General features: G+C 46.0%; 2 protein-coding genes across 2 annotated transcripts; both read left to right on the top strand.

The window, feature by feature from the left end:
- The first annotated feature begins 6,211 nt into the window (after nucleotides 1-6,211).
- On the top strand, nucleotides 6,212-8,603 carry LOC148395970 (uncharacterized). The gene is made up of 3 exons (XM_088379058.1): nucleotides 6,212-6,440; nucleotides 7,224-7,279; nucleotides 7,351-8,603. The coding sequence occupies exons 1-3, from the start codon at nucleotides 6,271-6,273 to the stop codon at nucleotides 7,935-7,937; spliced, it is 813 nt and encodes a 270-aa protein (XP_088235184.1). The 5' UTR covers nucleotides 6,212-6,270; the 3' UTR covers nucleotides 7,938-8,603.
- A 3,039-nt stretch (nucleotides 8,604-11,642) lies between these two features.
- On the top strand, nucleotides 11,643-13,779 carry LOC148395969 (uncharacterized). Its single transcript, XM_088378396.1, has 3 exons — nucleotides 11,643-11,666; nucleotides 12,542-13,031; nucleotides 13,078-13,779. Exons 1-3 carry the CDS (start codon nucleotides 11,643-11,645, stop codon nucleotides 13,731-13,733), a joined length of 1,170 nt encoding a protein of 389 aa, XP_088234522.1. The 3' UTR covers nucleotides 13,734-13,779.
- The last annotated feature ends 1,093 nt before the right edge of the window (nucleotides 13,780-14,872 follow it).

Raw genomic sequence — 14,872 nt, 5'->3', positions numbered from 1 at the left:
AAGTAACAGCACACTTAGGACCTATATTCGCAGGTATGATTTTCAAAAGAGGTCTTGGACCCATGCATGCAACGCAACTGGCGCCAGCCATCTTTGCGGCCTGCTCAGCCATAAGAAGCCAGTTGTTAGTATGACCGCTTATCCCTGTGGAGGCCACAAAATAGCTGTCTACATCAGTGAGGAGCGTACTTGTGATTTTCGCTCCTGCTGACAGGGTGTATTTATTTGTAACGGGACGGTCTGCGACCGACATTGTTCTATTAAGGCAAATAGCAATAGGAAAGCGAGGATCGATTCCAGAGGACCAAGCCCACAGTTGAAAACCCCAACAAGAAGTGTTAAACAAGGTGGCATTTGGAGGACGAATATGACCATCAGGGAGTGTAAGAGTCAAAAGGAGGCTTGTGCCCCGATTTATCAAAGTCACTCGTTTAGCAAAGAACACAGCCTCGTCACTGGAACCAGAGGGCCAATACCCTCGCATTTGCGTGGTGACAAGGGTGCCCCAGCCGGTGTTAACCGGGTGGCCAGTTAAATACCACCAATACCAGAGCCATCTATCTCCAGTAGTGGGGCGACCATTACGAAACCCTTTCAAACTTTTCAAAGGTAAAATAATAGAAGAAGATGTGTTAGGAGCCACAGTAAACATTAATGAGTTATTATAAGCCCAAGACAAAAGCCATGGTACACAGGTTGGAACACGGACGGCTCCTGGAACACAAACAACATGATCAAAAGGGGATTTAGTGTCGCGCTTATGTCTAGCAAGTTCTCCCCATGAGCCACATCGACTAGAATTAGCGTTAGCAGTCGCCTGAGAGAATAATGTTCGAGGCTCATGGTACTCTATCCCTCCAAATAAAATAACCCCCGAAAAAAACACAATGGTAACACAAACCAGCAAAAGCAACCAAAAACACATGGCAGACTTAGCGCAGGCCACAGCCTGATTAAAGCACTCACCAAATGACCCTCTAATGCTCATGTGTTTGGATCTCCTCAGAGTCAACACCCTGAGCTTCGGGTTGGTGTCTTGGAAATTGGCTTCTGCTAGCTTTCGTGTCAACCCTGGATCTTGGCACCAGGATCAGGCACTATTACCAGACTTTGCTCACCTTCCGTACTTAGGTTGGGTCTGCGGAGATCACCTTTTTACATAAGATAAATGCAGAAAACAAATAAACGCAGAAAAAACAATATTCTTTCCCTTCACATTTATGTAATTGGATATAAACATATGTATTGCCTGAAACGGATACAATAGAGTCGGGAACTTTCCTCTCTGAGGTCTTAAATTGCCTCGTGAAAAAGCTGCAAAACCGTATGTCGTATAAATAGCTTCAACTTGTTTCACCATACCCCCTGTCGAGACATGGGTGACCCCATGACTCGAAATAGCAGCCCATTTGAACAAGTTACGAGGCAAGACAGGTTTGCCCAAAGGTCACACAAAAAGACCATCAGTGTTTTTAGTTGCACCCCGTTTTCCCCAAGAGTGTCGTTCCTGGGAGGGGCTCTGAGACTGCATGTCAAGCAACACATCAGGGGAGATGTGTGACATCGAATCATGATCAGCGAGAGACGAGAGGACATGGAGCAGGCCGTCTGCAGCGGCCTTAGCGGATTTGTCAGCAAAAGCATTACCAAGAGAAACAGGATCAGATCTTGCAGTGTGAGCAGCACATTTGCAAACCGCCACCTTTAAAGGTAGCTGGACAGCGCCCAAACGTTGAGTTAGTAATGTGGAATGGGTGACGGGCTTCGCTGTAGAAGTTGTCACGCCACGGGTGCCCCACTGCTGAGCAAAAACGTGCACTGTAGCAAAAGCATACTGACTATCAATCCAGATAGTGACGGACTTGTTTGCAAACAATTTGCAGGCCGCAGTCAAAGCAATGAGCTCAGCGGCCTGTGCTGACACATGGGATGGCAGTTTAGCAGCCTCCAAAACCATGCCGGCAGTAACAATGGCATACCCAGTAAGGGTCACACCCGATTCATTGTCCTTAGAAGACCCATCAACAAAACCACATGACCATCTGGCAGAGGCGTATCTTCCAAAACAGGCCGAGCCTTCGCAATCTGCTGGGCAGCATCGACACAATCATGGAATCCGCCGTCCTCAGGAAGGGGAATGAGAGTGGCAGGATTGAGTGTTGTGCATCTTTCAACGGTCAGATGCAGCTGAGACAGCAACGTAGCCATGCAAGAAAGATGACGTGCAGGCGACAGAAAAGTCACTCACTCACTCACTCACTCACTCACTCACTCACTCACTCACTCACTCACTCACTCACTCACTCACTCACTCACTCACTCACTCACTCTGACAATCAATTAATCAATCATCCAATCAATCAATCACACAGGTGTTAACTAATTCGTAATTATATTGCAAGCAATTCCTAATCCCACTTTACCTTTGTATAAGGCACAGGTGTCAAAATGTGCCTCATATTCATGTCATTACTCGAATTGCAAAGTATCTTCCCTCTTAATAATGTTGTAAGTTTAAATATTAGACCAGTTCGTATTTGTCTGATTTGAAAGCGAGTTACTCGTCAGCTCGTTTTGCAACTCCCACAATATGAGGCGCTCACACATCTACTCGGGTATACCAGTCATACCAGCCCTCCAAAAGAAGCCATGACTACACCGCGGCCTGCGAACAAATTAGTTTGACACCACTGGCACAAGGGATAGCCTTCTCATTAATCAATCGCGTAACTTAAATCATGCTTTTCCTCCTTTGAAGCGACCATGTACTTCAAACCCAAACGGCACCATTTTATAGGGAAAAAATTTGTCGAATATATTCGTCATCGACACAATACTGGACGCAAATTTGCATGTAGAGCATTATTAAGTTGTTGATCATAGACATCAGTTGAACACTCTTTTAGGTCTGTGTCTAAAGTCTTCAAACAACTCATCTTGTTTTTTGTTTAGTTCGGCCAATGTCTGTGTAATTCGCTCCACGTTGGAATTTTATTTTTATCCTGCCCAATAGTTGGTCAATTTGTATGTGTAATGGCACCCTGTTATATTCCAATGGACGGCCCTGGAGATCAAAAGGACTCTAGGTGCCTTCAACGCTTGCCCAATGTTTGGTTAAGGATGCCATGAAAACCTGTTGTACTTCATCACCTCTCAAATTATAGGAAGCAATGAGTTGTTTAATTTGGGGTACAAAGACGGAAAGGATGGTTCGCTTTGCCGTGCCACAATATCTGTCTTTGTAATTTGATCATTTTTCTCATCTTCATTCATCACATTCTTAGCTGCGATTCTTAAGCGAGCTCGCGCTGACACTGTGTCATCATCTTCCTGTCTGTGCAACAGCAAGTTCTTTTTTATCTTTTCTTTGTCTTCCTTACCTTTCAATTTTCCTCTCATCTGGGAAAATGAGAATATAATTTTGCTTTTTAATTTTTAATTTTAAGTCTTGCAAAATTGCTATATCCTTACTGCACTGAGATAAACTGTTAAACATATCTTTAAACAAAACCAATCTATTCTCCTGCAGAGACTCTTCAAAATGGGACCCAAATGTCAGATTACAAATCAAACCTCCTCCTTCACTCTCACATTTTTTGATAGAACAGTCTACTTAGCTAGACACTGTCATATCATACTAAATAATGGCCTGCAAATTAAATATAGTGTTGTTGCTGTGGTCCCTCAAAACATGTGACTAGAATTCGGACAATTACTAACCCCCATCAATTGATAAATTATCTCCTCACTAAAGTCCTAGCCTGTTAACCTATCTGCATCAAGAAGACATTTGCAATGCAGGGGATTAGAGAATAATAATAACACCATTGATTTCTAATCATTAACCTAATTTTATCCAGTTCTACAATGTATGTTTTCTCTTACTCTCACATTTTTATGAGGGTTGGGCACTCTCCTCGTCGGATGAGTTTCTGCCCACAACCGTCATATTATTCTATAATTTCTAGTTTTTACATTTAACAATGCAAATCTGATAAACCATTGTCTAGCACACCGTTTTCGTGCACCAATTTAACACAATTCCAACCTTTATAACGAACTGATACACAAAGACAAACATACACAGAAACAAACACACGGGCCCACAACATAGACATGACAATCTTCCCAGCCGATAACAAGGGTGGGGGGAGCAACTGAAGTGCGGAGAGCCTCGCCACCGCCACGTCGCATAATGCAACCACCTCTGTCCAAAATATGCATTTGTCAAGATATTTTATATTGTCGGTGTCGACCCCTTGCATTTTAATTCATGTCGGGGTAGCGACTTTTGTTTGCTATTTTGATTTTCCCATGGTTCGTTTGTTTAATTTTCGGAGTTGGCAATTTGAATGGCACCTACAGTGTCCTAAAGTCAATTTAATTCACAGGACAGTGGTAAAATATTCAATGAGTGATAAGTCTCCTTTCCTCTGCTCTCACAAAACCACTGTTTACATAAAGGAGAGCTCAAATGAGATCACTCTAAGACAAACCACACACACACACACACACAATGCGCATTATCGTCTCACAGGCAAGCAGGGGAGTCCGCCCTCCCGTGGAACTTAACAAAATCTAAACTCTTCAACCTTCCTATTGTGTAAAAAAAACCCCATTTTTGCTTTTTCCCCAAAGCCAATATAAAACCTATCTTTTCACGGATAAAGAAGCCAAACCAGCTAAACCAGAGTTAAAAAACACCACAGATGGCAGCAGAAAGCTAACACTAACACCCTAGGAAGGTTAATTAGGAGGCCCACGACACCTCAGCGGAATTTAACTGCTCCAAATTACCTGTACTTCTCTAGAAAACAGATGGGTCCGCTTTCCCATGGAATTTAACTGACTTATCAGTCAGGGGACTCCAACATCCCAGCGGAATTTACTGTTTCTAATTGCACTTGATAGGGTCTAGAATTGTCAAGGTTTTAAGTGACCTCTTGTCACTGCACTTTCATTACTTTCAACAGAATCAAGATTCGTACTCACAGTCTGCTGGGCCTTTCCCCGGATGTTCTCGTCAACCACTCCAGCGTCCAACCGACTGATCGAGTCAGCCCCGTGAAAAGGGTTTTGTTTTCTATCTATATGCCTTGGCCAAGGACTTGTCCTACGTCGAAAAGTCGGCCGGAACCCGAAGTAGGTCTATTGAGATCCCGGACGAGCCCCCAAAAATCTGTTAGGTTCAGATTCAGCAAAAGGATCAGCAGACAAAACCAGTGAGACAGAATGTTGAGTCTTTTCTCGCGAGGAGTGCAAACAGACTATGTATTACACTATGTGAAACTAGAAGTCGCGGACAGGATCCCACGAGAAATGAAAAGTGAATGTTATGGGAAACAAAGTAGTCATGTGAAAAGAGTGCATAGACAAAATGACATGTGCAGACATCAACAACTTTCTTGGATTCCCAGATGTGTAGAAGGTCAGGAAACTCCAGACAGCATCGTTTGACTTGTTGTGGACTGGGTGATGTCTGCAAGAAGAAACAGCAAGCATTCTGCGCAATAACTTTATTAATAAGCACGCATTAGGGAACGCATGATACAAATGATGAATACACACACTACCCGGGACGTGAGGTATACTATAGGCAGAAGGATGCTGAGGATGGAGTCAACGGGCAGGAGAAGAAGAGGGAGGCCAAAGAGGAAGATACAGAGGACAGAGTCAGATGGAAACGATTGATTTGTTGTGGTGAACCCTAACGGGAACAGCTGAAAGACGATAACTGCACACACAACAATAAAAAACATAGTATGTGAAAATCCTGAATATATTTGTGGATCCAAAAACAAGGTGAAAATTACGAATATATTTGTGTATCCAAAAAACACCTGTGAAAATCACAAATGTATTTGTAAGAATAATTCTGAAACAAATCTCTCCCGATAAGGTTTAGAGGCAATTACTTTTTTCACAGCGGGTCAGATAGGTTTGTATATTTTTCCCCTCTTTTTGCTTATGGGTACATACTCTTAACACACCCCACTGTCCTTTCTGTACCAAGTGTGCAATTTCATCCTGATTAGTCATTGCTGTTTACCAAGCGAATAAACAAAGAAAACATGTACCCAGCATACAGGTTGTTTGAAAACAAGAGAACTCCAAGTACAACCACAAAAGGCTACAGCGTCGGTGACCTTTTGTGTGCCCTATTCACTTCAAAGTGACTTAATTAACTTTAAAGTGGCAGAAGAAAAAAATGCCAATTAGCAGGATTGCACTAATAGAAACTAATTAATGAATGCAATTTTGTTCAAATGAATGAAAAAGCAATTAAATGCCTCACCTTCAAGGCTACACCTTAAAGGCGGCAGGACAAGTGATTTAAAACCTCTGCTGAAGGCTTTGAGGCGACAGAGAATTCACGGGAGTAGGACCAATACCAACGCAAGAGCCGAAAGGGTCTCCAAGAGCCAACTTGACGAAGCGTGGTGAGTACTTTCTTTCTTTAAGGCTATGTTCACACCGCAGGTCTTAAAGCTTAATTCGGATATTATGGTGAAATACGATTTGTGTGCGTGCGTGTGTGTGTGTGTGTGTGTGCATGCGTGCGTGCGTGTCATTTGATGGTATGCACAATAATTTAGAATGATGACACACACACGTTAAAAAACATGGAATAACAATGACACACCCAATACAACGTCAATGTTAAAAAATGGTAAACCTCACACAAAGTTGAGTAAAAGAACAACACTCGGTTGACTTCATTTTACTTTAAGCTAGTTCGTGCAATCAGACTCTCTAATATGGACAAAAACCTAATTAAAAGCTGTTTTGAATGAATTTTCTGCATTAAACAGCACTATGTATGTCCTCTTTTTGTGTAGGCCTACGATGAGACTACCTAAATGAAACAATAAAAATGGCACAAGTAATGGCTAACTTAACTGACAGCAGTTGCACCGGAGGTTCAGTTTTGAAAGAGCAGAGCATCTCCTTGTATAGTATGTCCTCTGCTTGGTCTCCATTTGCCGAAGCAGTTTTGAAGGCTTCATTACCTCGTCAGCTAGCCTATATATAATATATATTGAACTCAAGCGAAGCGAACGCACACGACCCCCCCCCCCCCCCCACACACACACACAAATGTTGATATGAATGTAAAGGAGCCGCATGAAACCAGGCAAGGAGCTGCATACGGCTCGAGAGCCGCGGGTTGGCCACCACTGCTCTAGACATATGTTCACTGTTCCTTTTCACTTGTCTTTCAGGACATCATCAGCCATAATGATCATTCTCAAGGTGTTCATTGTTGCCCTCCTGTTTGGTAAGTCATCTCACCCCAGGTAACAAAAAGTAATTTAAAGGTTACAGAGATGTCAATGTCAACTATTGCAGGAGCCAGCTGTCTGGGTGCACAGATAAAGAGACAAGTAAATGTTACTCAAGATGACAGTTTTGCGCAAGCAGGGTCAGGCAGTGCAGAATCAAGAGAAGTCGGAGGACCACCCGGTCCACCAGGACCACCTGGACCTCCAGGACCACCAGGGAAAGGTGGACCAGAGGGTCCAATAGGACCAAATGGTGCAACAGGACCAACAGGACTGACAGGACCAATAGGACCAAAAGGCCCACCTGGACCACCTGGAACAGATGGTGTTCCAGGACCAGAAGGCCCACAAGGACCACCTGGAGCAGATGGCGGCCCAGGACCAGAAGGCCCACAAGGACCACCTGGAGCAAATGGCGGACCAGGACCAAAAGGTATGCGAGGTCCAGTTGGACTAACTGGATCTCCTGGACCAAAAGGACCACCTGGACCACCAGGACCACCTAGTCCACCAGGACCACCTGGACCCCCAGGACCACCTGGTCCACCAGTATTTTGTCCGAATTTTCCTCAGGCACCATGGCTACCTTGGCCACCAAGACCATATCCATATGGCCCAGGTCAAAATTTGCCATGTGGCCCACTACCAATTTAGCCACCTGGGCCAAATTATGTTAATTAATTTTATAGCCCAGGGGTCACACAGACTACCTGGTACTGCAGAGGAAAATTATTCACCTGGACCACCACCTTTTCAGGCTGGGCCACCATTTGGACCACATTCTATTTCATATCACAATTAGCCACCAAGATCAATAATACCAGACACCAGTACAGCCACCTATTTTCCTGGATGAAAACCACCTGGACACCAAATTACCAACCTACCCCACCACCTGGACCACATTCAGGACACCCCCTGCCATTACGGGTTACACCATCTGAAAACAACTCACCTGGAATAGCACCTTGCCAACCTGGATCACTACCTGGATCATCTGTTACTCTGGATGAAAACAGTCAACCTGAAATTTGACCTCGCAAACCTGAACCATCGCCTAGACTTCCACCAAGACCTGCCTGGCCAACACCAATTGCTCCAGATGAAAACAGCCCACCTAGACCACCACCTTGTCCACTCGCACAACCTGTTACTGCTTATGAACACAACCCAGCTGGACTACCATCCATTTCCCTTTGTCAAGCATTCAGTCCTAATGATAAAAATCTTAAAAAATGTGGCCGTCAATGTCTATATGCAAGATTTCCATCCTCCCTACCCGCATTCAATTATAACAATAAAAATGATTGTCTTTCTGAATGACTTGTGACATGAGATGCTTTTTCCTTTGTAATCACAGACACAATTGTACTTCCTGTGTATGAAATCAAACTGCAACCACCTACTGCCTTGTAAAAAATAATAGGAAGAACATATAGTTATAGTCCAACAAATGAGAAAACCTTTTCCGGTAAACCTCGTGCGCTAGCTAAGTTACTTTTCACGTCCAAACTTACGGGCACAGCTCCCGGGTACCCAAAATGTGACACAAAAAGACCAGCAGGTTGTGTTATAAATAGGATTTCACAAAATTCAGTGATCTTTAGTCTCTATTGCCACCTCCTGCATGAAGAACAAACCTTTTTTTCTTTTTATCATTCACTTTCATTCTGAACGTAAATATCACACATGCCAGGCAAACCACCCGAAAGACGTAGGTTACTATATCACACTATGCGGCAAGACAAATAGAAATTCTGACATGCCAGACTTTTGTCATAGTAGTCGTGAGCCGTCCCAGACCCCAGCCGTCGAATCATGGATTATGTCACACTACATGGGCTACGACACGTCAAGACAACTCAAAATTGGCCTCGACACACTATGTGTCACGAGTGGACGCCACCGGCCGCGCCCCCCTATCATCGTGATCACTGTCACCTGGCGCTGGCTCATCAGGAGCGCTATATTTGCGCGACCAGCGCAACTGCAGATGTCAGCTTGTCTTGTCCTGTCCTTGTGCCCGTCGGTATCTGAAAGCTTGACCCCCGATTCCTTGTGTCTCGGTCCTTGTTCACTCAGCCTTGTGATTTTTACAGCAGCTGTCATTGCCTCCAAAAGTCCCCTGTCGACAGCCTGCCCTCGCTTACGAGAAGCCAGTCGAGTGCTCCTTCCCCTGGCTCGTCATCCAGCCACCCACGCCTGACCATCCAAGCCACGTCCCCGTCCGCTCCAGTTCTCTATCGCCCCCTTCCCCTTTCACGATAAAATCTGGTCGCTCTGCAATTGGCTGTACTGTCCGTTCATCACGCTACGTTTGTCTGCGACATGTCTGTCGGCTCATTATTAGGCTACATTCGTGTAGTCTGATGTCGGCGTTAGTCATACTTGGTCCGGTTGGGGACAGGGAGAGACGAAAACCGATTTTTGTCCTTGCTTTGTCCGTTATCTTTTAAAAACCTGCCATTCTTCATTTTACAACCACAAAATAAGCAACTTTGTCTCCCACTCAGCCAATTGGAGGGCACATGTAGAGCAAGTCACACTTACAATCACACCTATAGACAATTTGGAGTGCTCAATTACCATGCATGTCTTTGAGAAAGCCCACTCAGGCATGAGGAGAACAGGCAATATTATGATTGTGACAAAAGCAAGAAACAGATCCCAGAGCAGAATGGTTTCAATTGCAAAAATGTTTTATTAAACTAAAGGCGCATTTTGATGTGAAAAAAGGAACAAAAAGAACAAGCAAAAGGCACAGGTAAAGCAGGTGTCACATCAAGTCAAGTCAAGTTTACTTATATAGCCCTAAATCACAATCAAATCTCAAAGGGCTTCACATGTACGAAAACTGATAATCATTCTCAAAACTCACCTGATCTTAAACTCCCAGGAGGGCAAGGAAAAACTAAAAAAAAAACCTACTGGGGGAAAGATGAGAAACCTTGAGAAGAGACCACAGATGGGAGGAGCCCCCTTCCAGGATGACCAGGCTGCAATGGATGCAGAGAGGGCACATAGAACACATAAAAAATGCCTGCCTCTCAGCCACGCCCCCAATAAAGCAAACTGACTTCATCAGTCCTATTTAAACTCCATGGATCCAACCAATCACTGTCATTTCGTTTCCATATGCCATCCATTTGCTCCATGTGCTTTGTGCCTGTCATCCTGTGCTTTTCCCCAATTGACGACCGCCTCCGTGAAACTGACCAACAACGTCCGAATGCCATCTGCCCCGACCGATTGTCCGTCCTTGACCACGCTCTGATCGTCGCCTGCCTTGAACACCTGCTTGCCCCCGACCACGACTACGCACTGCGCTCTTCTGCCCAGCCGCACCAGCCAGACCGGCAGTTCAGCTTTCCACTTCCCCTTTTTAATAAAGATTCGTTCCCAACAACAGGGGGCAATCGACGAACAAAGGGACGGGAGAGGTACTCGAAAAGCAAACAATCTAATCTGGAAACACATGTAGCGTATTTTTCGGACTATAAATCGCAGTTTTTGCACCGTTTGGTCGGGAAAGTGACTTATAATCAGGAGTGACTTACATGTGAAATTGTTGACACATTACTTGATCATTAGCACATTACTTACTTACGAGTAGTTTTCACGTCACATGTTAGTTTCACTTTAAACCGCATGAGGGCGCTCTAGGCCTATGGAATAATTGGAACTGCAATTGACGATGAGTCTGTCTCCTTCCACTGACTCAGTGAGTCAGTGATGTTGTTTATAAGTGACGCAGAGGACGAAGATGTCAATGGATTTAATGATTTGGAGTGACACGGATGGTTTGATAAACTTGTTATTTATGTTATAGTTATTTGAATAACTGTTAATTTGTTACGTCAGGCATGTTCTCAGTTCCTCGTTTATGTAACGTTAGCATACGTTTAGCCTTTTGTTGCCTATTCACGTCTGCTCTTGGTGTTGTATTTTGTCAAATAAAGTTCCCTCAAAAATGAGACTTGTACTCCGGTACGACTTCTATGTTTTTTTCTTCTTCATTAGTCATTTTACGGTTGGTGCGACTTGTATTCCGGAGCGACCCATAGTCGGGAAAATACGGTACTTACGGTAACACAAGAACAGAAAGAAAACACAAAAATCCATAAGAACATGGAATTACTATCAGAACTAGAAACACGAGAGTAACAAGGGCTTTTGAGGCAAGCAGTGCAATCGGTTCTGAAATAGGCCTTGCTAACAAGTGTCGCCAGGCGGCGCCTTCCTGAACTCATTAGCGCCCTGTGATGTATTGACTACAAACATCAACGTTTTCATCAGGGGGTGGTCCAGGTTGGCAGGGTGTTGGTCCAGGTGGGTTTTTTTCATCTACAGTAACTCGTAATGGTAGGAGTGGTCTTTGTGATGGTACCGGTGGAAGGTGGTAATGCAACTTGGTAATTTGATGTCCAGGTGGGTGATTTTTATCCAGAATAACAGGTGACTTCACTGGTGTCTGGTATTGGCCACAGGTGGCCAATATGTGTTACAGCCATACCTCTCCATCCATCCATCCATCCATCCATCCATCCATCCATCCATCCATCCATCCATCCATCCATCCATCCATCCGCTTATCTGGGGTCGCTTTAGGAGGGACTCCCAGACTTCCCTCTCCCCAGCCACTTTGTCCAGCTCATTCCGGCGGATCCCAAGGCGTTCCCAGGCCAGCTGAGAGACATAGTCTCTCCAGCGCGTCCTGGGTCGTCCACGGGGCCTCCTGCCTCCTGTCTAGCCCATAACAAAAAATTATACGTTACATTAAGGAAATACAAAGAACAAATGTTCCTCAACAAGACTCGCCTAATAGAAACCAACATTTGTAAGTGTGAGAACAAAAAGAAAATTAATTAAATGCCTCACGTTAATGACAGCGTGACCTTTAATTAAATGCCGCACCCTAATGACGGCAGAAAACTTCCGAGGGGCAGACAAAGCAATTTCTATCTTTAGCTGCTGTGATACAACAAAGAAAACATCTCAACAGGAATTAATGCGGTTCTTCAAAAGAAGACTTTGTTAGGCATGTTGTTTTGGTTTGTTTTTGTCACACACACACACACACACACACACACACACACACACACACACACACACACACACACACACACACACACACACACACACACACACACACACACACACACACACACACACACACACACACACACACAAACTCTGTATCCCAGGAACGAGCTGTCTGTCTGCTATGATAAAGAGACAAGGTTCTGGGGGACCACCAGGGGGACCATCTCGAGGGGGACCCGGTGCCGGGGGACCACCAGGGGGACCACCCGGAGGACCACCAGGGGGACCACCCGTGGGACCACCAGGGGGACCACCCGGAGGAACACCCGGGAAACCACCAGGGGGACCATCTGGAGGGGGACCCGGTGGAGGTGGACACGGGGGACCATCCAGGGGACCACCCGGCGGACCACCTGGGGGACCACGCGGGGGACCATCTGGAGGGGGACCCGGTGGAGGTGGACCAGGTGGAGGGGGACCCGGGGGACAACCGGGAGGACCACCCAGGGGACCCGCGGGGGACCACCCAGGGGACCACCCGGAGGACCACCCGGGGGACCACCCGGGGGACCACCCGGAGGACCACCAGGACCAGAAGGTACGCCAGGACCACAAGGTCCACCAGGGAGACCATCTGGAGAGGGATCAGGTGGCGAGGGACTACCGGGGGGACCACCCGGAGGACCACCAGGGGGACCACCCTGGGTACCACCAGGGGGACCACCCGGAGGAACACCTGGGGGACCACCAGGGGGACCATCTGGAGGAGGACCCGGTGGTGGGGGACCCGGTGGTGGGGGACCCGGGGGACCACCCGAAGGACCACCCGGAGAACCACCCGGGGGACCACCCGGGGGACCACCCGGGGGACCACCCGGGGGACCACCAGGGACACCACCAGGAAGACCACCCGGGGGACCACCCGGGGGACCACCAGGGGGACCACCCGGGGGACCACCCGGAGGACCACCAGGACCAGAAGGTCCGCCAGGACCACAAGGTCCACCAGGACCAGAAGGTTCACCAGGACCAAATGGCTCATTAGGACCAGAGGGTCCACCAGGGCCAGAGGGTCCACAGGGACCAAATGGTTCATCCGGCCCACAAGGGCCAGCCAGTCCGCAGGGATCAGCTGGTCCACAGGGACCAACTGGCCCCCCTGGTCCCAGCGGACCACCTGTGACAGTGGGTACGCCTTGTCCTCCGGGATCAGCTGGACCAGAACCAGCTGGTCCACCAGGACCACCTGGACCAGCAGGCCCACCAGGACCACCAGGGAATACATGTCCTCCAGGACCACCTGGACCACCCGGGCTACCACTATTTGGTCCATATTGGCCACCACCACCCTGGCTAATTGGGCCACCAAAACTTTGTCCATATGGGCAGCATGTGCCACCATACTAAGCAGCACCATCCCCATGGACTGATCCATAATAAAAAAAAAACAGATCCACCCTGTTACTGAGAATGAAAGGGATCTACCTTGCATTCTGGACCACCATTTAGACCACATTTTATTTCATATCACGTATCAACCACAGGGGCCAATAGCCAACCAGTGCAGTCACCTGTTACTCTGGATAAAAACCACCCACATGGACACCAATTTAATTTGGATACCAATGTATCAATGAAAGCATTTCACATAATAAAGATGATTTTTCTTCCAGTTTCGATGGTTGCATGTGACCTCAAATCCGACGCGCATGCGTATGCAATCAAACTGCAGTCGCCTGCTGTCTTGTAAACAATAATAATAATAACAACGATAATAATATTATTACTAATGATAATAATAATAATAATAAAGTTAAGTTAAGTTAAAGTTAAAGTCCCAATGATCGTCACACACACATCTGGGTGTGGTGAAATTTGTCCTCTGCATAGTAGCATAATAGGGAGGCATGGTGGCGCAATCGTTAGTACCTCCGCCTCACAGTTCAGGGGTGTGGGGCTTGACTGCGGCTGCAGCCTTCCTTAATTGCGAGCAATTGCATTAGGTCTTTGCGAGTGATCACGATTAATTGCATGATACACAAAATCTGCAAAAATTCAAATTAATTGTATTACACACTTTTTATTGTAATTGTCATATAAATTAAAGTGCCTGAACATCTGCTGGGCAAAATTTGCAGTTAAATAAGACATTCTCTGTGAATCTCAATTTAAAGCAGAACAGGTTTACGTCTTTGTAATGAGCCTGTTGGCTGCTTCATCTGAGTCTGATTCTGAATAGGATGAGGGCTCAGTGGAGAACAGTGTTCGTCAATATAGAGCAGAGCCCTCCATCGGTGCAGAGTCCAGTCCATTGGAGTGATTGTCCAAACATGCAGGTTCCAACAGCAGACAGGCCTGTTACGCACAGAAGTACTTAGCCACACCTGCGACATCCGTTCCCTGTGAAATGTTGTTTTCTCTTGCGGGCCATATTGTACAGAAGAAGAGAGCTACTTTATCACCTGGAAGTATTACCAATCTTCTATGTCTCAGCAACAGTCATTTGTTGGACTATACCTACATGTTATTATTATTATTTGTTTACA

The sequence above is a fragment of the Syngnathus floridae genome, chromosome 6, assembly GCF_059516105.1.
Source record: "Syngnathus floridae isolate MCC-2025c chromosome 6, RoL_Sflo_1.0, whole genome shotgun sequence".
In the NCBI taxonomy this organism is placed as follows: Eukaryota; Metazoa; Chordata; class Actinopteri; order Syngnathiformes; family Syngnathidae; genus Syngnathus; species Syngnathus floridae.
This window is presented reverse-complemented; position numbering and strand designations above follow the sequence as displayed.

Excerpts from the sequence above, each read along its gene's own strand:
- LOC148395970 (XM_088379058.1), top strand. The coding sequence starts at position 6,271 with ATGAAAAAGCAATTAAATGCCTCACCTTCAAGGCTACACCTTAAAGGC. Across the intron at positions 6,441-7,223 it reads AGCCAACTTGACGAAGCGTG|GACATCATCAGCCATAATGA; the intron begins GTGAGTACTTTC and ends CTTGTCTTTCAG. Across the intron at positions 7,280-7,350 it reads CATTGTTGCCCTCCTGTTTG|GAGCCAGCTGTCTGGGTGCA; the intron begins GTAAGTCATCTC and ends CAACTATTGCAG.
- LOC148395969 (XM_088378396.1), top strand. The coding sequence starts at position 11,643 with ATGGTAGGAGTGGTCTTTGTGATG. Across the intron at positions 11,667-12,541 it reads TAGGAGTGGTCTTTGTGATG|GGGGACCATCTCGAGGGGGA; the intron begins GTACCGGTGGAA and ends GGGGACCACCAG. Across the intron at positions 13,032-13,077 it reads CACCAGGGGGACCACCCTGG|GGGGACCATCTGGAGGAGGA; the intron begins GTACCACCAGGG and ends GGGGACCACCAG.